Source organism: Oncorhynchus mykiss, chromosome 11, assembly GCF_013265735.2.
Source record: "Oncorhynchus mykiss isolate Arlee chromosome 11, USDA_OmykA_1.1, whole genome shotgun sequence".
NCBI classification, from domain to species: domain Eukaryota; kingdom Metazoa; phylum Chordata; class Actinopteri; order Salmoniformes; family Salmonidae; genus Oncorhynchus; species Oncorhynchus mykiss.
Window position 1 is genome coordinate 61,427,922 of NC_048575.1, and position 26,284 is coordinate 61,454,205.

Below are 26,284 nucleotides of genomic sequence, written 5' to 3' on the forward strand. Positions count from 1 at the left end.
TCAAGAGACTGGACATTGGCGAGTAGCATACTCGGGAGCGGTGCGCTCGATGTGCCCATCTACGGAGCCTGACCAGAAGACCGCCCCATCTGCGGCGCCGTTGTTTTGGGTCACCGGCTGGGATCCGATCCATTGTCCTGGGTGGTGGACCAAACAGAGGATCCACTTCGGGAAAGTCGTATTCCTGGTCGTAATGTTGGTGAGTTGACGTTGCTCTTATATCCAATAGTTCCTCCCGGCTGTATGGCAGGCAACAGGACAATGGTCACTGAACTCATTAGCAAAGATTCCATTTTCTGTATACTTATGAGGGGCGTTTGTTAGAATGATACAGTGCCTTGCGAAAGTATTCGGCCCCCTTGAACTTTGCGACCTTTTGCCACATTTCAGGCTTCAAACATAAAGATATAAAACTGTATTTTTTTTGTGAAGAATCAACAACAAGTGGGACACAATCATGAAGTGGAACGACATTTATTGGATATATCAAACTTTTTTTACAAAGCAAAAACTGAAAAATTGGGCGTGCAAAATTATTCAGCCCTCTTTACTTTCAGTGCAGCAAACTCTCTCCAGAAGTTCAGTGAGGTTCTCTGAATGATCCAATGTTGACCTAAATGACTAATGATGATAAATACAATCCACCTGTGTGTAATCAAGTCTCCGTATAAATGCACCTGCATTGTGATAGTCTCAGAGGTCCGTTAAAAGCGCAGAGAGCATCATGAAGAACAAGGAACACACCAGGAAGGTCCGAGATACTGTTGTGAAGAAGTTTAAAGCCGGATTTGGATACAAAAAGATTTCCCAAGCTTTAAACATCCCAAGGAGCACTGTGCAAGCGATAATATTGAAATGGAAGGAGTATCAGACCACTGCAAATCTACCAAGACCTGGCCGTCCCTCTAAACTTTCAGCTCATACAAGGAGAAGACTGATCAGAGATGCAGCCAAGAGGCCCATAATCACTCTGGATGAACTGCAGAGATCTGCAGCTGAGGTGGGAGACTCAGTCGTATATTGCACAAATCTGGCCTTTATGGAAGAGTGGCAAGAAGAAAGCCATTTCTTAAAGATATCCATAAAAAGTGTTGTTTAAAGTTAGCCACAAGCCACCTGGGAGACACACCAAACGTGGAAGAAGGTGCTCTGGTCAGATGAAACCAAAATTGAACTTTTTGGCAACAATGCAAAACGTTATGTTTGGCGTAAAAGCAACACAGCTCATCACCTTGAACACACCATCCCCACTGTCAAACATGGTGGTGGCAGCATCATGGTTTGGGCCTGCTTTTCTTCAGCAGGGACAGGGAAGATGGTTAAAATTGATGGGAAGATGGATGGAGCCAAATACAGGACCATTCTGGAAGAAAACCTGATGGAGTCTGCAAAAGACCTGAGACTGGGATGGAGATTTGTCTTCCAACAAGACAATGATCCAAAACATAAAGCAAAATCTACAATGGAATGGTTCAAAAATAAACATATCCAGGTGTTAGAATGGCCAAGTCAAAGTCCAGACCTGAATCCAATCGAGAATCTGTGGAAAGAACTGAAAATTGCTGTTCACAAATGCTCTCCATCCAACCTCACTGAGCTCGAGCTGTTTTGCAAGGAGGAATGGGAAAAAATTTCAGTCTCTCGATGTGCAAAACTGATAGAGGCATACCCCAAGCGACTTACAGCTGTAATCGCAGCAAAAGGTGGCGCTACAAAGTATTAACTTAAGGGGGCTGAATAATTTTGCACGCCCAATTTTTCAGTTTTTGATTTGTTAAAAAAGTTTGAAATATCCAATAAATGTCGTTCCACTTCATGATTGTGTCCCACTTGTTGTTGATTCTTCACAAAAAAATACAGTTTTATATCTTTATGTTTGAAGCCTGAAATGTGGCAAAAGGTCGCAAAGTTCAAGGGGGCCGAATACTTTCGCAAGGCACTGTATATAAAGGAGTAGCTTTTTCAGGGTGTTTAATGTTGGGGCAGTTGGTTTAGTTATCAGCTGAGTGAGGTTTAACTCAGTACAACAATATTTCAGCCTGTTATTAATAATTCAGGCTTTGCATACTTCGATAGCAAGTCAGACAATGTTTTAAACTCACAGGGAGTAGCTGATGAAGGGCAATAAATTCCCACTACCGTTAGCTGGGTGTTATTACCAAGGCCCACATTAAAATTGCTTTGGTATGGAAATTGACACAGAAGCATTTAAGTTGGCGACTTCCCCACCTCTGCCAACTCTGTCAGATCTATATACATTATAACAAGTCAGAAACGCATCAGAATTTGGCCTCGACTTCTTAAACTAAGATTCAGTAATAATTTGAATGTCCGCGTCGGTTTGAGAAGCCAGAGTTACAAAAAAATCTATTTTCTAAATAAAATTTCTGCCATTTACATGAATCAGTCTAAGCCTGCAGCTGCAGGATTTCAGAACGGATAGTCTCTTAAACAACCATGCTATATTCAATAGGTACAGTATGTAACCCCCTGTTTAACGATACTGTAGGGCTGGCTTGAATTGGTATAGATATCAACATTTCCCAGGACTGTACCATTAGGCCTCGAACATATACAGTATTAACATAATGCCAAACATCCCCTTTCATCACGACAACCGCTGGGCCTTGAGGGAACCCCCTCCAAGCTAACAGTGTAATTAATACATTTCATATATGCTATTGCAAAAATAATCATTTGGTTGTGTTTATGAAGGTCTTAGGTAACATTAGAATATATATATATATATGTGTGTGTTTATATGTATATGTGTGTGTGTATATATATATATATAACACTACCGTTCAAAGTTTGGGATCACTTAGAAATGTCCTTTTTTTCCCCCATTAAAATAACATCAAATTGTTCAGAAATTAGTTAGTCAGTTAACACAGTCAGTTAACACAGCCTACCCAGCCTACTGTTGTGTATAAATCAAATGATACAAACCCCCCCAAAATCTATTTTAATTCCAGGTTGTAAGACAACAAAATTGGAAAAATGCCGGGGGGGGGTACTTTCACAAGCCACTGTACATCCCCATCGCCTTGTAGGTCATGAGTTGGGAAGAACATTATATTTAGGAACATGCCTTGCATTAGTTAATGGCAGGGAACTCTGCTAACATACTGTACGCCCACCCACTTCCTCTCTGTCTGCAGATGTCAGAAGTATGCCATTTCTGTATGTTTGAAGTATGTCATTGTTGTATGTTTGTCTCCGAGTGACATCCAGAGCCATATATTTATATGGTTCTGGTGACATCCAACATCAGCTGCTGTAATACTGGCTCCATTCACCTAGATGTTCCACGTTGTGTCCTGTGCCTTTGCTGTTGTTTTAGTTTTTTGACTTCCTTTGTTGACAGGATTAACAGGGACTCTTCAATGCTCATATTCAATTCATGGATGCATTTCCTTTAAGAACTACATAAATAGTTAGCACTTTATCCATTGTGTTTGGTTGGTTTGTGTAAAAAACATATTTTGGGAGAAACACATCTACAGAACAAAAGGAGACAGTATTGGTAGGGACTGGTACTGTGTGTCTTGATAAAAGCGCAGAAGGGATTGTATAGCTGTAAACTGTGACCAACTAACTCAGATTAAGCTCATTTTTGGAATTGTAATAACACAATTGACTCTTTTTACAAGATCAGAAAGTCACAGTTAGGTGTTAGGATTTGGCACATTGTCCTTAGCTGGTCAATAGTTGAAATTAAGGCAACATCAGCAAGATCATTCTCCTGGGGTTTTGTGATGGTATCAAAAACATATAATTACAAGATTGACATTATAATAAATTATCATAATCCTGGTTCGTTCTTTGTGCATGTTTGCAAATTAATGCTTTCCTTTCAACTCAATAAAAGTCTAATCTAACCTCACCTATTTAATTTGAGTCTGTTTGAGTCTCCTCTCTCTGTCTGTGTTGTGGGTGGGTAAATGTCCTCTGATGAAAGTGATAAAAAGCTCTGACCTAGGAAATAACCATATTCATCTGTCATTTAGGCTGACAGAGGATTTTTCTAGCCTGGTTTCGTAGTGTTTCTGTTCCAGCCCCTGGTGTTTCTGCTCTAGCCTGGTGCCCGTGTGTTTCTGCTCTAGCCTGGTGCCCGTGTGTTTCTGTTCTAGCCTGTTGTCTGTGTGTTTCTGTTCTAGCCTGTTGTCTGTGTGTTTCTGTTCTAGCCTGGTGTCTGTGTGTTTCTGTTCTAGCCTGGTGTCCGTGTGTTTCTGTTCTAGCCTGGTGTCTGTGTGTTTCTGTTCTAGCCTGGTGTCCGTGTGTTTCTGCTCTAGCCTGGTGTCAGTGTGTTTCAGCTCTAGCCTGGCATCCATGTGTTTCAGATCTAGCCTGGTGTCAGTGTGTTTCTGCTCTAGCCTGGCGTCTGTGTGTTTCTGCTCTAGTCTGGTGTCAGTGTTTCTGCTCTAGCCTGGTGTCCGTGTTTCAGCTCTAGCCTGGTGTCTGTGTGTTTCTGCTCTAGTCTGGTGTCAGTGTTTCTGCTCTAGCCTGGTGTCCGTGTTTCAGCTCTAGCCTGGTGTCAGTGTGTTTCTGTTCTAGCCTGGTGTCTGTGTGTTTCTGCTCTAGCCTGGTGTCTGTGTGTTTCTGCTCTAGCCTGTTGTCCGTGTTTCAGCTCTAGCCTGGCGTCCATGTGTTTTAGATCTAGCCTGGTGTCTGTGTGTTTCAGCTCTAGCCTGGTGTCAGTGTGTTTCTGCTATAGTCTGGTGTCTGTGTGTTTCTGCTCTAACCTGGTGTCAGTGTTTCAGCTCTAGCCTGGTGTCAGTGTGTTTCTGTTCTAGCCTGATGTCCGTGTGTTCCTGTACTAGCCTTCCTTTCTGCTTTCTGCTCTAGCCTTCCACATTGAAGCCATTAACTGTTTTCTGACCAGCCACACGTTTCACTACTTCACATGCACCATGGAAACAATGCAGGAAGAAATAAAATAATTTCTCTCTCTATTGTGAAAGAAAGTAACAGAGGTGGTGCAGTGCCTGAAAAAACTGTCATTATGTTGGGAGTGAGATAATAATAATTTCCTCTGGAGAAAAAAAAGAGAAGTCCTTAGCATAGTTCTGGGATGAGTTTTTTTCATGAAGCCAGTTCTGCTAACTGATGTTTACTAGAGACATTAAAATATGTATTATAGACCAATGATCAATGCTTAAAGACCTAAGTGGATCTAACACCTGTAATGTAACTTTTCCAACAAGCAATAAAACTAGCAATAGCCAGGGTGCCAGCTGTGTTGCTTTAGCCAACTCTAGCCATCAAATCGGAAATATTCTGAAGAAAGGCTCAAGCTGAGATGTCAAGAATAAACAACTCCACTGTTCATGCATTTTCTAAAGTCTGTAGTCTGTCTGTCTGTCTGTCTGTCTGTCTGTCTGTCTGTCTGTCTGTCTGTCTGTCTGTCTGAGCTAGAAGGTATCAGGTGGTGTCAGTTTTTTTACTCTGGGCAGTGAAGTGTCTTCCACCTGTGTAGCTTCTTTGGGTCCATCTACGTAGTGCACTACATGACCAAAACCATGTGGACACCTGCTCGTCAAACATCTCATTCCAAAATCATGGGTATTAATATGGAGTTGGTCCCCCTTTGCTTTTGTAACAGCCTCCACTCTTCTTGGAAGGCTTCCCACTAGACGTTGGAACACTGCTGCGGGGGCTTGTTTCCATTCAGCCACAAGAACATTAGTGAGGTCGGGCACTGATGTCAAATCAAATTTTATTTTGATTTTTGATGTTAGCGATGTTAGGCGATTAAGCCTGGCTCGCAGTCGGCGTTTCAATCTATCCCAAAGGTGTTCGATGGGATTGAGGTCAGGGCTCTGTGCTGGCCAGTCAAGTTCTTCCACACCGATCTCGACAAACCATTTCTGTGTGGACCTCTCTTTGTGTACGGGGCCATTCTCATGCTGAAACAGGAAAAGGCCTTCCCCAAACTGTTGCCACAAATTTGGAAGCATAGAATCGTCTAGAATATCATTGTAAGCTGTAGTGTTAAGATTTCCCTTCACTGGAACTAAGGATGAAACCATGAAAAACTGCCCCAGACCATTAATCCTCATCCACCAAACTTTACAGTTGGCAATATGCATTCGGGCAGGTAATGTTCTCCTGGCATTCGTCAAACCCAGATTTGTCCGTCGGACTGACAGATTGTGAAGCGTGATCCATCACTCCGGAGAACGCGTTTCCACTGCTCCAGAGTCCAAGGGCGGCGAGCATTACACCACTCCAGCCTATGCTTGGCATTGTGCATGGTAATCTTAGGCTTGTGTGTGGTTGCTCGGCTAACAGTTTTGTGCTGACGTTGCTTCCAGAGGCAGTTTGGAACTTGTTAGTGAGTGTTGCAACTGAGGACATATGTTTTTTACGAGCTACTCGCTTCAGCACTCGGCGGTCCCGTTCTGTGAGCTTGTGTGGCCTACCACTTCACAGCAGAGCCGTTGTTGTTCCTAGACATTTCCAATCCACAATAACAGCACTTAAAACTGACCGGGGCAGCTCTAGCAGGGTAGACATTTGATGAACTGACTTGTTAGAAGGGTGGCATCCTATGAAGGTGCCACATTGAAAGTCACTGAGCTTTTCAGTAAGGTCATTCTACTGCCAATGTTTGTTTATGGAGATTGCATGGCTGTGTGCGCAATTTAAACACCTGTCAGCAACAGGTGTGGCTTAAATGGCCGAATCCACTAATTTGAAGGGATGTCCACATACGTTTGTATATATAGTGTATGTCCTAGTCCATCCATAAGGTTAGGATTTAGGCTTGGGTAGTCTGGATCAGTGCTAAGAGGACTTCTGGAGCACTTGTCCCGGCCTGTACATGTTTGATTCCAGACTAGATGTATGTGGAGAAAGCCAGGCCTCTAGTGGTGAAAACGGACATTACCAAAACCACATGAGGTTAGGGTTTCGTTTGTAGTTTGGGCTAGGGTTAGGGTTAGGTTGAACTGGGAGGTAGGCATGAAGCTTGGGTTAGAGTCAGGGTAGAGGGTTAGAGTTCAACCTAGCCTCAAACACAACAACACTAACTCTAACCCTAGCTTCATGTCCACACCCCGGTTCAACCCTAATCGTAGCCTGAACCTACTTTCGTGTCCACACCCCGGTTCAAAAGTAGCCAAAACCCTAGCCTTAGTTAGTTTCATGTTCACATCCCTGTTCAACCCATACCCTAGCCTCAATCACAACCCTATCTTTAACTTTAGCTTCATTTTCACATCCCTGTTCAACCCATACCTTAGCCTCAATCACAACCCTAACTTTAACCCCAGCTTAATTTTCACATCCCTGTTCAACCCATACCTTAGCCTCAATCACAACCCTAACTTTAACCCTAGCTTCATTTTCACATCCTTGTTCAACCCATACCTTAGCCTCAATCACAACCCTAACTTTAACCCTAACTTCATTTTCACATCCTTGTTCAACCCATACCTTAGCCTCAATCACAACCCTAACTTTAACCCTAGCTTCATTTTCACATCCTTGTTCAACCCATACCTTAGCCTCAATCACAACCCTAACTTTAACCCTAGCTTCATTTTCACATCCTTGTTCAACCCATACCTTAGCCTCAATCACAACCCTAACTTTAACCCTAGCTTCATTTTCACATCCTTGTTCAACCCATACCTTAGCCTCAATCACAACCCTAACTTTAACCCTAGCTTCATTTTCACATCCTTGTTCAACCCATACCTTAGCCTCAATCACAACCCTATCTTTAACTTTAGCTTCATTTTCACATCCCTGTTCAACCCATACCTTAGCCTCAATCACAACCCTATCTTTAACTTTAGCTTCATTTTCACATCCCTGTTCAACCCATACCTTAGCCTCAATCACAACCCTAATACTTTCCTTGACCTCAACCCATGGTCATATCCATAACCCTATGTTATACATAGAATAATCATTTTCTCAGTTTGCCAAGGTTAGGTGATACAGGACATGGGCAGCAAAACCAGCTGAATTCTTCTTGAATGGGTAGAACTTGTAAAATATTAACTTCCCCAGTTTGTCCCTTAGGAGGCATACTTTCTCTAGAACTAGAGTGATCACACTGACAAGCTGAACACCGATCTCAAGAGGGAGCGAATGGATCTCCACACACAAACACACTGACAAGCTGAACACCGATCTCAAGAGGGAGCGAATGGATCTCCACACACAAACACACTGACAAGCTGAACACCGATCTCAAGAGGTAGCGAATGGATCTCCACACACAAACACACTGACAAGCTGAACACCGATCTCAAGAGGGAGCCAATGGATCTCCACACACAAACACACTGACAAGCTGAACACCGATCTCAAGAGGTAGCGAATGGATCTCCACACACAAACACACTGACAAGCTGAACACCGATCTCAAGAGGGAGCCAATGGATCTCCACACACAAACACAGTACACAATACAATACACACATGACATGAGTACAATTTGTTTATTTCCTATCATCTCAAAAACATAGTTTGTACATTGCTTGCACTTAAAGGTACAAATAGTATATCCAGTTTAATATCAGTCCACACTTTAATGAGGTGACCAGAGCGTGAGTGTACTATAGTTTCATGTAAAGCCTCTTCAAGTTCTTTAAAAGCACTTCATAAGTACAATGAATAATTATTATTATTATGATTATTGTTATTCATTATTATCATCTTAAGCCTTCATCAGTAATGACATGTTGAAGTGGCTTTTCACCGGCCAGGGGCAGTCATGAATATACTGTACATGATCACAGATGAAGAAGTAGATGACAGGGGATTTGACTGGAGCGATGTCAGTGGTCTCAAACTCAGCAGGATAATGCCTATTATTGATGTACAGGTAAATAATAATGTCTCACACAGACATCATGTTTGAGTTGAGATATTTCCCTTTTTTATCACATAGACTTAATATCAGTACGGCATATGGCATATACTAATTTCCCTGACTATCTTTCACAACACTGCATCTTGACGTATAGTACGAGTTCACCAACAGTTAGCTAACAAGAACAGTATATAATAAGTAGTACATGAATACATCAGTAGAAAAGGTCAACACGTACAATAACACACACACACACACACACACACACAACTTCACCTCACAGCGAATCCCAGATAAAGCACATATTTAGTGTGTGTGATGCTTGCAGTGCCATACAGTACAACAAGAACATTAGAACAGTCACTCTACTGCAGGTATAACTACTAGGAGTACTATGTATAGGAAATCATTCATAGAATATTGCACTTGTTGGCCCATTGCACCCCACAGACAAAGCTATGAGGATGCACTTAAACATAGACAATATACACCTTTATAGATAGAAATATAGATAATTCAATGTCTTCATGCAACTTTTCTGAACCTTCATTTTTCTATGCAGAAACTCTAGACGGCGCAAAACAAACTACAGCCAGTTTTTTGGCACAATTATATATTTTTACTATTCTGTTTCTAGGTAATTTGTAGCTAAAGGATCAATGTAACTATTCACTTAATATATAGAAGAGATTATCTTTACTGGGATTTACAGGACATTCTCGATGTAAAGGACAATTTGCTTCAGCCAAGGATGGAGTGACAATAATAACATGATCCCTAAGCTGGTCAGGGATGTGGAAAAGGTGCACTAGTTTCTTATAAAAGGGAACCCATATACTGGAGCAGGTATATGAAATATGGATGTTTTGTCTGTTTCATAGAATATTGCTGTTTATCCAGTCAGACAGACTATCTATCATGGCTTCAGTATCCATCGGTCATAACATATCATATCTTGGCTGTGTTTAATTTGTGAATTATATGTTTTCATTTCTCTTGAGAAGTGGAAATGAGCAGGTTGGTATTTATTGACATAAATAATGTACTGGAGGCAGCTCTGCAGAGTGGTCACTAGGTGGCACAGCCACAAATTCATAAAATCTGATTTTAAACTTACCTTAACTCTAACCTTAACCACATTGCTAAGCCTAATGTCTAACCCTAACCTTAAATTAAGACCAAAAATCACATGTTTGTTTTCATACATTTCTACAACATAGACCATTTTGACTTTGCAGCTGGCCTATCTAGCAGAAACCACTCAGTTCTGCCTCCAGGGCAAGATTCAAAACAAGAAATGTCAATCTGCTGGAAATGAGGGAAGGGTTTATTGTTTGGGTAAAGCTAAATGTAAGGGTCTGGGTATAAAAACACAACTTAGGTTATTGGCTATTTGACATCACACTTGTATTATTCTTATTAAGGCTAGGAAAAGAGGATCTATTCAGTTTAGCAGAAATGCAGACACTCATCAGATCACACATCAGGACTACTACTACAAAACATGTACAGTATAATACAGTACTCACATAGACACAATGCATGTATAGTATATTCATTAAATATGAAATAAATGTGGCAGGTGAGCACAAAGGAGAAGAGGCCATGTTGGAAATACTAAAAGGCCACATTTGTTTTTATCCAAGGTAGATGATTGAAAGTACTCACACAGCCACACTCATTAATTTTTCCTAAAACACACAGGCACACGGTCACGCACGCACACACAAACTGCAAACAGAAATCACTACTACCTACCAGTTTGTATACAGTACACTTAATGATATAGTTTGGCTGTGGCAGAAGACTATGTAACAACAATACATACAAAATAAAATAAATACATAAATAGAAGGATAAATAAATGAAAGCACTGATTATAACTGTGTGTCCGGCAGGTTTTACGATGGACAGTAAAAACAGTGACAGCTATGGGTTCTCCTCACAGAATTACAATTGATAACAAGTCTTTGAAGCCAGCTGGAAAGCTACTGTGCAGTACATGCATTGACCACACATTGAATTCTAAAAGCCTTTACGAGCATCATTTTTGTGGATATTGTATGGTAAACTAAAGAGAATAATGTATGTTTGTAATGTCCTATTATCAGCCACACTATAATAGGCCTCAGACCCTCTGTGTTTCGAGGTAAAGGTGTGAAGTGTGTATCTGTTCCTCAACACAGCTATGGAGAGGGACATACATTGATTGCTAGCCTGGTCACTGATCTGTGCTCTTGCCAACTCCACAATTCCATAAAGAGTTGGCAAGAGAGCAGAAACAAATGCAATGCAAGTACTTGGTAATGACGCATACAGTACAATACCGTAAAATGTACCCTATTATACTACAAAAAAGTTAATTCTACCGTAATCAGAATGAATGAACGGATTAATGAAATTCATTGAGGGGAGGGGTTTGTACTTTACAGTATTTTACTGTAATTACAAGGGAGTGGTGCAAGCAAGTTGGCTGCTATGTAAAGTGTTTACACATTATATCATATTAATTCATATTTGGTGTTTTGTATCACTTGCCTATCTAGAGGCCTTAACCAAGGTTTCCAAACTGACAGCGACTACAGGGCAAAACAGACCAAAAGGACCTGGCAACATGCTCAACCACCTAAGGTTTGACTTGCTGCCACTCTAATCTGTCCACTATACATTATGAATGAATGGGTCACTATCACCACATAGCAGTCAAATTGGTACAGCATTCTCACATGCAGGTGCAAGCCTCAGAATATGTTAAAGGGAATATTACCTTTCTGTATGTTTTTCATTAGTCCACCGATGATACAGTCCCTTGTTTTTTTGCATGTCAGCAATCAAGTTTTCAAGATAAATAACTTTCAAAATACCGAAAGTGTCACAGTATGATGCGTTTTGAATATCTTGAAAACTTGAATGCTGACATGCAGAACATTTAGGGACTGATTCAACAGTGAAACAAAAACAAAAATATCCTTTTTGAGATGCACAACAATACCATTCACCCATTAGTGGTCAAAAGGTTTTTGGCCCTCAAAAGATACGGTATGGTGCTGTATTCTGTGGGGGGGAATTACAGTACCATTCGAAACAAAGCAATGACTTCTCCGACCAAAACGTTTTCCCACAATGTACCATAATATACAGTATGCTGTAGTAAAACGTTTCAGAGTATTTTACCAATGATCATACTCAAAATGACTGAATAAATTCGTTTTCTGTTACAGTGCAGGATACAGAAAGACAAGTGTGAACAACTCCAGTCCACTAGGGATGAAGTCCTTCTGGTTTTCCTTCCATCCTGGCACTTAATTGATCAACTACTGTCACTGATTGGCCAGACAGTGCACCTACAGCAGCTACACTGGTCAATCTCTGACTAAAAGGCAAGGAGGAAAGTCATCCTTCACAGCAGCCATCCAGGACTTTAGTTGTGCACCCCTGCTTTAAAGGCCCAGTACAGTAAAAAATGTGATTTCCTGTGTTTTATATATATTTCCATACTATGAGGTTGGAATAATACTGTGACTGTGTAAATTATGATAATGCCCTTTTAGTGTAAGAGCAGTTTGAAAAGGCCGCCTGAAATTTCAGCCTGTTTTGGTGGAATGGAGTTTTGGCCTGCCTATTGACAACACCAGGCGTTAAATTAGGAAATAGACCAATAAGAAAGAGAGTTCCAAACCTCTCTGCCAATAACAGCTAGTTTTCAGTTGTCCCCTCCCCACTCAGACCACTCCCAAGACCACTTGCTATAGCAAAATTCTTGCTTGAGAAATTGCTCTTTGCTAAGAAGCAATTTTGTTTATTTTTTACCATTTTAATTGAAAACAATAACAGTAAGGTATTTTATTGTTACCCAGAAATTATATGATATTAAGATTTTAAAAATATCAGCATTGTACTTTTAAGACTGTCTGTATCCAAAATAGCACCCTATTCCCTACATAGTGAACTACTTTTGACAAGAGCACTATGTGGGTCCTGCTCAAGTAGTGCATTATATAAGGCAGGGGTTCTTAAACTTTTTCAGCTCGAGACCCAAATAAAAAATGTACCATCATCCCGTGAACCAAATCGTCCTCCAACGACTCATATTAAGAAGAAATTGTGTGTGATTATAGATGTATTCTATAATGCGACTCACCTCTCACATGCCCAGGCCCCATTTTGCGTCCCAACCCATAGTTTAAGAAACTCTGAAATAGGTAATAGGATGTAATTTGGGATGCAGACTACATCTAAGGGACTGGGTATCTTGGCGACACAGTAACTGGGAGGAGCCACTAACAGTTGCAGGCGGGCTGCTGGAGGGGCGGGGCGCTGTCTGTCAGTTTGGCGCTGGGTGTTCCCATGGTAACGGCGGTGTCAGTGTCCAGGCTTTCGGACATCCTGTCACAGATGATGTCAACGAGGCGCTCGAAGGTCTGCTTGACGTTGATGTTGTCCTTGGCACTTGTCTCAAAGAACTCAAAACCTGTGAAGGGATAGAGAGACAGAATAATATATTGTTGGTGATGTTTACAAGAAGTAAATGATCCACATTCAGAAATCTCTTGACGTAATGTCTTAGTGGAAATGTAAGGCTGTCAAATACTGTAGGTCATGCTTACAATAAGTCAATGGACTTACAGAAGCCCATGTAGGCACTGGTGCTGCGAATCAGTATGAGCTGTAGCATTATAGATCTTCGTATCTATCTGACTGTTGATGTTTCAATGTGTTCATTATTTTATCTCTGCTTATATAAAGTGTCCCTGATCAATGAAATGACAGCAGCTCACCCAGTTGTTCTGCCAGTTGTCTCCCACTGTCTGCAGCCACCACCCTCTCCTCCTGCATGTCACATTTGTTCCCAGCCAACACCACCTGGGCGTTGTCCCACGAATAGGTCTTAATCTGGGTCGACCTGCACATGCACATACACACACACACACACACATGAACAGAAAAAAACAGGAACTAAAACTCAAAACAGAGCACTGCATCTATCTACTAGACGCTATAAGTGATAAGCTGATACAGTGAAAACAACACACCTCCTATATCATCAGATCAGGACGATGAGGTGCTACAGTAGGACTGGAATCTGGGAGAAACATTTCAGGAACACATTTCCCCTGTGGCCACACAGAAAGAAGGCCAGAGCACCAGCGGAACACAATAATGTACTGTGATGTCAGCACTGCTCAGTCCAGATCAGACTGGTCATAGGAGTTGAGATATAGGTCAATTCACATCTGGCTATTGACTGCTATAACACAAAATGACATCCTAGTCAAAAACAGCTTTTCTGAACCGGGGTTTGCATTAAATGTTTACATATAATTGACCTCTAGGTTATCCTATATTTAGTGTCAAAATGATTACCGATGTCTATGTTTATCTCTCACAATTATTAGTTATGTGTTTCAATTATCAATAACCAGGAGAGGAGAGAAGAGGAGAGGTGCAGCAGTGTCTATTTCTGTGAAGAGCATAGGCGTGCCTTCGTCCCTATTAGGAGACAACTGCGTCATACACAGGAAATTATTTTGTGTCAGGACACGAGCTCATTCACATAAAGCCTGGCAGGGAAGGAGCCGTTGCCATGGAAACAATGCATCTTTGCCCTAAACCTTGTAACCAGGAAGAACAATAGAGAATGGAATAAAAACCTACCATTAGAAGAAGTATGTTTAGGTTGTTGGATAGAATGATAAAGCATTGTTGTGCTCTGTCTGCTCTATGCTCTAGAGCAGTGGTTCCCAAATGTTTTATAGTCCCGGACCTCCATTCAACCTCCAGCTGCATACCCCCTCTAGCACCAGGGTCAGCTCACTCTCAAATGTTGTCTTTTGCCATCATTGTAAGCCTGCCACACACACACACTATAAGATACATTTATTAAACATAAGAATTAGTGTGAGTTTTTGTCACAACCCGGCTCGTGGGAAGTGACAAAGAACTCTGATAGGACCAGGACAAAAATAATAATATAATAATAATCAATAATTTTGCTCTTTATTTAGCCATCTTAAATATAAAACCTTCTTTGTTCATCGAAGATTGTGAATTGAAAGGATACACATAACTCTGCAATGTTGGGTTGTATTAAAGAGAGTCTCATTATTTTTCCATACACAGTCTGTGCCAGTATTTTGTTTTCATGCTAGTGAGGGCCGAGAATCCACTCTCACATAGGTACGTGGTTGCAAAGGACATCAGTGTCTTAACAGCGCGATTTGTGTCACGCCCTGACCTTAGAGAGTCGTTTTATTTCTCTATTTGGTTAGGTCAGGGTGTGATGTGGGGTGGGCATTCTATGTTTTATTTTCTATGTTCCTTTATTTCTATGTTTTGGCCGGGTATGGTTCTCAATCAGGGACAGCTGTCTATCGTTGTCTAGCCCTTTTTCCCTCCTTTCAGTGTGGGTAGTTAACTTTGTTAGAGGCATCATAGCCCTGTTAAGCTTCACGGTCGTTTGTATTGGTTATGGTTTTTGTTGGTGACATTCTGCCGGGCTAGGGTGAGCATCCAGCCAGGAAGGATGGTGCCGGCTCAGCGCGCCTGGTCTCCAGTGCGTCTCTCTGTGCACTGTGTCTCCGGTACGTCTGCACAGCCCAGTGCATCCTGTGCCAGCGCCCCGCATTTGCAGGGCGAAGATAATCATCCAGCCAGGACGGGTTGTGCAGGCTCTACGCTCGAGACCTCCAGTGCACCTCCACGGCCCAGTGTATCCGGTGCCTCCGCCAAGAACAAAGATGTCTCCCCAGTCTGGTGAGTCCTGTGCCTGCGCCCAGAACCAAGCCTCCAGTATGTCTCCCCAGTCTGGTGAGTCCTGTGCCTGCGCCCAGAACCAAGCCTCCAGTATGTCTCCCCAGTCTGGTGAGTCCTGTGCCTGCGCCCAGAACGAAGCCTCCAGTGATGATCCATGGCAAGAAGCCTCCAGTGATGGTCCATGGCAAGAAGCCTCCAGTGATGATCCATGGCAAGAAGCCTCCAGTGATGGTCCATGGCAAGAAGCCTCCAGTGATGATCCATGGCACGAAGCCTCCAGTGATGGTCCATGGCAAGAAGCCTCCAGTGATGATCCATGGCAAGAATCCTCCAGTGATGATCCATGGCACGAATCCTCCAGTGATGGTTCATGGCACGAAGCCTCCAGTGAGGAGTCATGGCAAGAAGCCTCCAGTGATGATCCATGGCACGAAACCTCCGGTGATGGTCCATGGCAAGAAGCCTCCAGTGATGATCCATGACAAGAATCCTCCAGTGATGATCCATGGCACGAAGCCTCCAGTGATGATCCATGGCACGAAGCCTCCAGTGATGGTCCATGGCAAGAAGCCTCCAGTGATGATCCATGGCAAGAATCCTCCAGTGATGGTTTATGGCACGAAGCCTCCAGTGAGGAGTCATGGCAAGAAGCCTCCAGTGATGATCCATGGCACGAAGCCTCCAGTGATGATCCATGGCACGAAACCTCCAGTGATGGTCCATGGCAAGAAGCCTCCAGTGATGGTCCATGGCAAGAAGCCTCCAGTGATGATCCATGGCAAGAAGCCTCCAGTGATGATCCATGGCAAGAATCCTCCAGTGATGATCCATGGCAAGAATCCTCCAGTGAGGAGTCATGGCACGAAGCCTCCAGTGAGGAGTCATGGCACGAAGCCTCCAACGACGGCCTCCAGTCCGGAGCCTCCAGCAACGGCCTCCAGTCCGGAGCCTCCAGCGAGGGTGCCCAGTCCGGGGCCGCAGCAAGCCTGACAGCATGAAAGACATTTGGACACTACAGTGAAAATGGTTAACTTTGTTACAGCAAGGCCCCTGATCTCTCGTGTATTTTCTGCACTATGCAATGATATGGGAAGCGACCATGTAACGCTTTTACAACATACAGAAGTGCGGTGGTTATCAAGGGGCAAAGTATTGCCATGTTTTTTTTAATTGAGAGATGAGCTTAAAGTTTTCTTTACTGACCATCATTTTCATTTGTCTGACCGCTTGCATGATGACAAGTTTCTCACACGACTGGCCTATCTGGGTGATGTTTTTTCTCACCTGAATGATCTGAATCTAGGATTACAGGAACTCTTCGCAACTATATTCAATGTGCGGTACGAAACTGAGGCTATGATTAAGAAGTTGGAGCTCTTCTCTGCCTGCATTAACAAGGACAACACACAGGTCTTTCTATCAATGTATGATTTTTTTTTGTGCAAATGAACTCAAGCTGATGGACAATGTCAAATGTGATATAGTGAGTTGGGTGCGCAATTACGTAGGTACTTTCCCAAAACGGATGACACAAACAACTGGATTCGTTATCCCTTTCATGCCCTGCCTCCAGTCCACTTACCGATATTTGAACAAGAGAGCCTCATTGAAATTGCAACAAGAGGTTCTGTGAAAATATAATTTAATCAGAAACCACTGCCAGAGTATCCTGCCTTGGCAAATTGTCACGGACGTCGTAAGAAGCGGACCAAAGCGCAGCGCGGTGAGCTTACATATTCCTTTTATTTAGAATGTCGCCAACAAAAACCATAACCAATACAAAACGACCCTGAAGCTTAACAGGGCTATGATACCTCTAACAAAGTTAACTACCCACACTGAAAGGAGGGAAAAAGGGCTACCTAAGTATGATTCTCAGTCAGAGACAACGATAGACAGCTGTCCCTAATTGAGAACCATACCCGGCCAAAACATAGAAATAAAGAAACACATCACAGAGAAATAAGAAAATGTGAAGAAATGTAAAAAAAAAAAAAAAAGTGAATCACATTTTTATTTGGTGTGCCTTCAACGGCATTGCGTACCCCAGTTTGGGAATACCTGGTCTAGAGAAAAAGCTCACTGATTTGAACAGCTCCAGGATAATACCAGTCATTAGCTACTGTAAAAAATATAAACGCATGTAAAGTGTTGGTCCCATGTTTCATGAGCTGAAATAAAAGATCCCAGAAATGTTCCATGTGCACAAAAAGCTTGTTTTCACTCAAATGTTATGCACACATTTGTTTACATCCTTGTTAGTGAGAATTTCTCCTTTGCCAAGATAATCCATCTACCTGACAGATGTGGCATATCAAGAAGCTGATTAACCGGCATGATTATTACACAGGTGTACCTTGTGCTGGGGACAATAAAAGGCCACTCTAAAATGTGCAGTTTTGTCACACAACACAATGCCACAAGTTTTGAGGGAGCAGGCAATTGGCATGCCGACTGCAGGAATGTCCTCCAGAGCTGTTGCCAGATAATTTAATGTTCATTTATCTACCATAAGCTGACTCCAATGCTGTTGTAGAGAATTTGGCAGTACATCCAACAGGCATCACCACCGCAGACCACGTGTAGCCATGCCAGCTCAGGAACTCCACATCCAGCTTCTTCACCTGCGGGATTGTCGGAGACCAGCCTCCCGGACAGCTGATGAAACTGAGGAGTAATTCTATCTGTAATAAATCCCTTTTCTGGGGAAAAACTCATTCTGATTGGCTGGGCCTGGCTCCCCAGTGGGTGGGCTTATGCCCTCCCAGGCTCACCCAAGGCTGCGCCCCTGCCCAGTCATGTGAAATCCATAGATCAGGGCCTAAAGAATTTATTTCAGTTGACTGATTTCCTTATATGAACTGTAACTCAATAAAATTGTTGAAATTGTTGCGTCTTTATATTTTTATATTTTTGTTCATATTACATGTACACAACCACAGTGAAAAGAGATGTTTAACCAGTCTAATTTCTACACATTATGCCCCACACACAATGCCAACACTCTTTTTGTTTCACCTTGAGACAGTTCATAGTTTTGTCAAGTGCATCCATCAAAACCTTCTGGTAGACTTTATCCCAGAAACCTATTGTTTGTGACTGATGAAATAGACTCCTCTTGTGTTCTTATTTCTAGTCCTGAATAAATCATGTTGAATCCAGGGTACAGGAAACACACAGTACAGGTTAGTGTAGGTATTCAGTATTCAGATGGAAATAGCTTGTGTGGTTTACAAAGACAGCGATTCATGACTTTGCCCGACCTTCCCAGGGACCCCCACACAGGTGGGCTAGTGGCTCTCTGACAGCAAGCGCTCTAATCAATACGCTTAGATAAGGAGATACAGAAAGGGATGAAGGTCAGCTATTTGGGTCTGTTTCTTCACAGGGAGAAATCTTATACTCATCCTATCTCAATACAACCCAACAACAACACACCTCTTCTGTTGTCCTTGTCCATAAAGATAAGTAGTCTTTCTGAGAATGTGGTTAAGATAAACAGTACTTAATCCATAACATGGCATCTGAAGTTACTTCCTTCCCTCGTGTATTTCATGATGCATGATGTACTGACACAACATTGCAGTCTTACCAACGTGCTGATGAAAGATGTATTGCTGGTACGTATTGGTTTTCGATGAGAAAAGAAACGTATGCTATTCGGCACTCATTTTCCTCCTAGAGAGGGTGAAAATGTTTTGTACCCCAGTAAAACTCACCAGTCCTGCACACAATGGAAGGACTCCTCGTTTGTGATGTCATACATAAGGATGAAGCCCATGGCTCCGCGGTAGTAAGCAGTGGTGATGGTCCGGTACCGCTCCTGCCCCGCCGTGTCCTGGAGAGATACAGAACATTATTATTGCTGGTCACAAACAAATGCACATGCATGTACACACAGACACACAGACACACACACACATGCACAGTCACACAGATAACTAACAGTTAGTCACAGCGAAAGTCTCCCATCCTTCATGTGTGTATTTATTCTGGACCGGTTTGGCTGGTTGTGATTATCATATGCATAATGCATCGCTGACTGGTTTGGCTGGCTATGATTATCATGAATGCTGCATGGCTGTCATTGATAGGAAGGTCATTATCTATTCACAGATTCTAGAGGTTCAAGTCTTCCCAGTAAAGCCACTGTGGTGGCTGAGGCCTACTGGAAGTGCCATTTTGTATTATGTAATGTCTATGGGCTTACAGTAAACATATTGTATAGGGGCTATTGATTGTCATAGCTGGTACTCTAGATAGCATATCAGTCACGTAGCAGACTGTCTGATTCATCAAAAGGAAAATGGCAAATGGCCATTTTGTCTGATTTCCAACTCCTGTTTGAAGTAGGTTGTTGGAGGGGTCAAAATCCCACTGTCCTTTTGCGAAAACACTAAAACTATCTGTAGGGGATTCTAAGCCAAAACAGTGCTGGGTTACATTAGCTCCAGAGAGGCCTGCTCTGCTCTGTGAATATGGCTATAATTATGTCTGTGTGGTAGCCAGAGGACATATCTGACCTTCAAAAGCACACACAGCTCAAAGGCTGCCTCCCTCCATCTCCTTCATACAGCAGCTGGGCTGAGCAATGGAAACCCACAATAATACACACTAACACATTGATGTATTGTATGTGCACCTACATATACACATGCATGAGGGTGTACAGGTGTGTGTGTGTTATTTTTTGTACAATACAATATGCACAGTAGGCCTATGTAATTACTGAGTCCTATATAATGTATTGAAAGGAAATCATTTGAGCCTTTTTCACACATTGTGCTAATGGTTCTCTTGTTTGGCAGACTGTGACATTACTTTACATTAAACATGAATCTAGACAATGCTTTGACTGCTGACTTTCCTCTTGGCTGAATACTGAGGACATACTGTATGCATCCACACACTTCATTACACTATCGATTCAGGGCAAAGTGCCTGACGATGACCCTTTTTATCTCTGGGTTATTTGAGTGTGCAGCTTTGCTTGTTCTTAGCTAAAAGACACAGCAAGACAGAAAAATCCTGCTGAGTTCAGTGAACAGGAGTTCCATTAGAAACTACCTGACTGAGTGTGTTTATGCATCACCATGGACCCCAGTGTGAATAAGCCCAAGAAATGGACAGACCATTTAGTACAGTCAGTGCAGAGTGACAGTAGGGATTGAATCTTACTGGTCAATTCTGGTATACTGTGGCTCGTCAGGAATAGTACAGTACTCAAACATGATTATGATAATACATAAAACTATAACCAGTAAACGTAACTGTATTTGCAAATGACTATGACACACTATTTCACGTGTATATTAATATTGTAAATCCAACAAGGACATCATCCATTATTATAAAATGATCACTGAAGGAACAGTTCTCTCAAAACGCCCAATTAGACAACCTAGAGCTTATTCATTTGAATGCTTTCTCTGGCAATTCTGCCTCTGTTAGAACCTGCTTGTCTTTCCTTCACTGACAAAAAACAATTACCCTTATTACTCAGAATTTAAACTGTTTACATTCAACCCTGCTTTTCTGCTTCCTGATAAAGTGTGTGTAATTTGTGTCCCATGCAAATCAGCTGATTAACTGCTACAGTACTGTCTGGGACTAATGAATTGGTGGAACAGACAGTAAATATGACAGCGAACAGCATTGCCTCTCTAAGAGAGAGAAAGAGTGGGTGTTTGGAGGAAGAAGGCTTTAAACTGAAGCCTTAGCTGCCTCAGAGCTGCTCAGAAACAAACTCTTCCATCTCCGAAACCTCCTAATTAAAAGAGCCTTAGGCAAAGTCGGCCAACCACAGGAGGGGAACACACAGTCTGAGAGGAGTGTTATTCAGTGATGATGTCCTTCAGCTAAGGGTTACAAGCATCCTGCTAACGATGACACATCCATCTGTCTCGGTTCTCTACGTTGCCCTGTCTCGGTTCTCTACGTTGCCCTGTCTCGGTTCTCTACATTGCCCTGTCTCGGTTCTCTACATTTCCCTGTCTCGGTTCTCTACATTGCCCTGTCTCGCATTCAATCACTCTAGGTCTTGTTCATACAGATAAGCGGCACAAGCCACCTCAAATGTAATTGTGACTGGATCCTAGTTGGCTCATAGAAATCTATAACAATGTAGAAGTCAGTATACCAGTTGCTTGGTAACCGTAACAGGAATGGACAAAAAGATTTGAAGCAGCAAACAATTATGTTTGTTAAGTTTAACTACAAGTGTGTTTTCTGAAAACAAATTACTCAGGAGAAATGGAGGGAATGAATGCTTGGCAAACCATGAGCCATCTAGTTACAACCTGTCACAGTGCTAGATAGTTATTGATCAAGAGTAGGGGACAGGGGAAGGGGCCTGGCTATGGATTGACAGTCTAATGTGGTTTACAGACCAGGGTCATTCGGTTAAAAGAAAGGGAGATTGGACAGGGGAGTTTCTTTTTCCAGACTCCCCTTAATAATTAGTAAAGGCTTTTGTTTCATGTTCAATAGAACCTCCATTAGCCCACTGTTAGGTTAGTCCTCCAAAAACTCCTTGGGAGGCTAGAATACAAATTACATGAGAAGACACTGATTATTTCAATAGTTACGAGCCCCTTGGGAATGAATGAGAGTGCATAATTGTAATGATGAGAGACTGACAATGTCTGAAATAGATTGACTACTCTAGGCTGATGCCGAGCCCCTGTAGGAGAAGAATGAATTTGCCTCTAGAGGCTGATTTATGGTCTCTTATGTATTTTTCCTTCTAATGGTTAATGTTAGGGTTGGATAATGTAAACTAGATCTGTGCCTGCGGGCAACTTCTAACAAGAGCCTATAGTTCCTATGACTACTGTAGGTCGGGATGTCTCCTAATATGCATACTACTTATGAGCTAGCGGCAATACGCTGGTGATATCAAAATAGATTTCAATGAGAGATACAAAATATTGAGTTTCTCCATGATGTCATGCAAAAAAGTAAGTTGGAGTGTGGTTGCAAAGGCAGAATCATCTTGAAAAGCTCAGCACTGCTTAATGGCTTTTCTGGCCATTGTTAAACTGTTTTGAATGTAGCCATTTTACAGCACTGGTAATCTACTAAAACTGGCATTGACATTTTGAGCTTAATACTGTTGAGTATTTAGATCAAATGATCAAAATTACTGTTCATTAACCAAGGCAAGATAAGATCAATATTGCAGTTGAATGAATAGCTGATATTTGTCCAAACTGTAGTTGAAAAGCTATACTTACATTAGACATTATCTATTACAATAGTAAGTCCCCTGGACTTTAGAGACATACTTACCCAGATCTGCAATTTGATCCTCTTGTCATTCTTGTAGACAGTCTTGACTTTGAAGTCGATGCCCACAGTGCTGACGAAGGCTGAGGTGAAGGCGTCGTCAGCGTAGCGGAAAAGGAAGGAGGTTTTACCCACGCTGCTGTTCCCAATGATCAGCAGCTTGAACATGTAGTCAAAGTTCTGGTCCCCACCCTCCTTCCCTTGAGTGGTCCCCTGAGTGGCAGACATCTGGTAATATCAGGAGTCACAGTGTAAAAGGTCATGACAAACTTAAAATCAACTCATTGGAATTAGAAATGTTGCATGGAGGAGGGACGTCAAGGACGTGTAAAAGAAGAATAAATTATTAAACTAATCACACACAGACCCAGCCTGGTTTCATAGACTAGACATAACATAGTTAACGTAAATCCTGTGACACTCAAATTAATATGATGTTACGTTTGGTATGGTTACATAGGACAGGGGTTACTTAAGGCAAAAACAAAAGTAGTGTGGTTGGTCATATAACTCAAATGTCTAGCATCCCAAAGGTTGTCGAATCTCATCAGGGTAAACTTTAACATTTTAGCTAATTATCAACTTTTCAACTACTTACTACTTTTTAGCTACTCTGCAACTACTTAGCATGTTAGCTAAACCTTCCCATAACCCTAACATTAACCCTTTTAGATAACCCTTCCCCTAACCTTTACCCTTTAACCTAACTCCTAAACTTAATCCTAACCTTAACCTTAACCCTAACCCTAACCTCTAAACCTAACCCCTAGCCTAGCTATATTAGCCAGCTAGCTAACATTAGCCACCTTGTAACATATCATACGTTTTGTAAATTGTTTACATATTCTACCTTTTGCAGATGTGTAACATATTGTACATTTGGCAAATTCGTAATGTAACGGATGTGAATCGGCTAGCTAGTTAGCGGTGGTGCGCGCTAAATAGCGTTTCAATTGGTGATGTCACTTGCTCTGAGACCTTGAAGTAGTGGTTCCCCTTGCTCTGCAATGGCCGTGGCTTTTGTGGAGCGATGGGTAACAATGCTTCGTGGGTGACTGTTGTTGATGTGTGCAGAGGGTCCCTGGTTCGAGCCCAGGTTGGGGCGAGGGGACGGTCTAAAGTTATACTGTTACATTGGTGCCGTGACCCGGATCACTGGTTGCTGCGGAAAAGGAGGAGGTCAAAAGGGGGGTGAGTGTAATGGATGTGAAACGGCTAGCTAGTTAGCGGTGGTGCGCGCTAAATAACGTTTCAATTGGTGATGTCACTTGCTCTGAGACCCTGAAGTAGTGGTTCCCCTTGCTCTGCAAGGGCCGCTGCTTTTGTGGAGCGATGGGTAACGATGCTTCGAGGGTGACTGTTGTTGATGTGTGCAGAGAGTCCCTGGTTCCCGCCCGGGTATGGGCGAGGGGACGGTCTAAAGTTATACTGTTACAGTAACATATAATATAAATTGTAATTCGTAACATATATCATATGAAATGGGTGGTGAACAACCACAAAATGAATACATACCATACAAAACGTAACATTTCATACTAAATGGAGTGTCTCTGATTAACGTAAGACTAATATGAAATGCTCAGACCAGATTGACACACCAGTCTCTCAGTTAGGTGTTAAAAGCACAGACTGTGTGTCTGATAGCAGATGGCTTTGTGGAATAAACCAGAAAAGCACTACACACCCTGGGGAATTGAAGAGTCCACCTGTGTTCTACATCCTCACATCTATGTGCCTGCCAATGAACATCAGTCAGATCCTTCACAAGGTGTTTGATCAATTAGGCTTGGATTTATCAAGGGGTATGCCAATCAATTCTACAATCCAATTACTGACTCTAGGAAATACAAAATGTGGAATGTTGAATCGTTCTTGCAAAATTCGCCATCATTTGTCAGCATTCTACAAAGATACAACTAGACTACAGCAGACATCTTTGTTCCTAATAGCCTTAATGTTTTTCTCTGTGCCTCAGCAATCTGCCATGTCAAACATGTGCCTGTTCTGTTTGTTCTGTTACACGAAGAATGATGCTTTCGGTTTTACATCAAGCAAGTCTACAATTGCATTATTAACAACACTGTACAATGTTTCGTAAACTAAATGTAATTTTACTTTACGCAATAAGCTATACAAGGACACATCATGTTAGGTGTTTAATGCGCTAATTTCCATTTTAAAATGTTATGATGACGACGAAAATACACTCTTCCATTTTGCTACACAGATGTAGCCCTCTTAAATTGGATAAAACCTCACAGAATGTTGGATAATCGCAAATACACTGTAATCTATAGTAGCCGCCCTAGGTCAATCAAGTTCTTCCCGAAATTATATCACAGTCTAGAAAAAATGACATGATGTAGAAAACATATCTGACGACATTATAGCAAACAAACCTCATTCGAAGGCTTCGTGTCAGTCAGTGGCTTTTCCTAGTTTATATATCAGGCTGTTGTTATATAAATTCTTACGGTTGGAGACAGTTCTGTTTGAGCCGAGGCAATTTCAGTACCTCGGAGCTGTCCCCGTGTTTTCCCGAAACTGAACCGTTGGAAAGCGTAGTAAGCACGTTCAAAGACGTCAAAGTTCACAATATGGGGCTTGTAGTCTTCGTAATGCAAAAAGCGCTCCAGGAGATTGAAATATTAAAGCGATGTGACTACATCATTCAGCATACAACACAGTCACTTTGACAACAGCTGTGGGCCTGCATTACTCTTGATAAGCTCAAGAAAACCACCAAACTACATGAAGACTGCATAAACATTTTTTTTTATATATTTTTGTGACCATTTTCATTTTACTAATGAAGTATTTTGGCAACTATAACATTTCCTCTGTGGCATTAGCAAAAACTATGCTTGCTTTTAGAATAAACAATATCACATTTCACAAATGTGCGTTTAGTCTACTACATGAATTTGATCAATGTAATGATTATGTGTATTTGGAGTTCTGTATAGCCTCATTAAACCTGGATACTATACAGATAGATGCTGGTAAGATCTTACCTTTCCGTATAAATCCATGTAGGCTGTGCTACCCACTAATAAAAAAATAAAACAAAATGTATTGTGATATGAGCCAAATGTTAATGAAAACAGTAAACCTCGACCGATATTACAAGACCTTCTTTCTGAAATTAATTATTTGTGAAGTCAATAATGGCTACTCGTTCTGAGCATCACTGCCGTCAGTCTCTCAGCCCCCGCCCCGAAATCATGCTCCGCTTCAGAGAACAGTAAACAGAACAGGAGGTGGCGGTGCACATGATTGATAGCGTCTCTGGCCTCGGCGTGCCGGGGTTAAGCAGATGGAGTCAAGATGTGCAACAATGTGTCAGTTACAATTATGCCTTTATCATCATTTTGGAAAATAGATAAGATCATACTGGAAAAATTATATAGG

At 41.9% G+C, this 26,284-nt stretch overlaps 1 protein-coding gene across 2 annotated transcripts; it reads right to left on the reverse strand.

The window, feature by feature from the left end:
* Positions 1-8,441: 8,441 nt before the first annotated feature.
* rab3c (RAB3C, member RAS oncogene family) lies at positions 8,442-26,077 on the reverse strand. 2 transcript variants are annotated; one of them, XM_021621738.2, is made up of 5 exons: positions 25,888-26,077; positions 22,874-23,098; positions 19,303-19,421; positions 13,609-13,733; positions 8,442-13,301 (listed from the first exon to the last, which is right to left on the reverse strand). In XM_021621738.2, exons 1-5 carry the CDS (start codon positions 25,903-25,905, stop codon positions 13,111-13,113), a joined length of 678 nt encoding a protein of 225 aa, XP_021477413.1. In that variant the 5' UTR covers positions 25,906-26,077; the 3' UTR covers positions 8,442-13,110. The 2 variants fall into 2 exon arrangements, with proteins under 2 accessions (XP_021477413.1, XP_021477414.1); XM_021621739.2 differs by lacking the exon at positions 25,888-26,077 and adding an exon at positions 25,273-25,428.
* Between the last annotated feature and the right edge of the window lie 207 nt (positions 26,078-26,284).

What these genes read in the sequence shown, in the direction of transcription:
- rab3c (XM_021621738.2), bottom strand. An exon ending in TTCCATTGTGTGCAGGACTG is followed by an intron (nt 13,734 to 19,302) that starts GTGAGTTTTACT and finishes GTGCATGTGCAG; the next exon opens with GTCGACCCAGATTAAGACCT. An exon ending in ACAACTGGCAGAACAACTGG is followed by an intron (nt 13,302 to 13,608) that starts GTGAGCTGCTGT and finishes ATCCCTTCACAG; the next exon opens with GTTTTGAGTTCTTTGAGACA.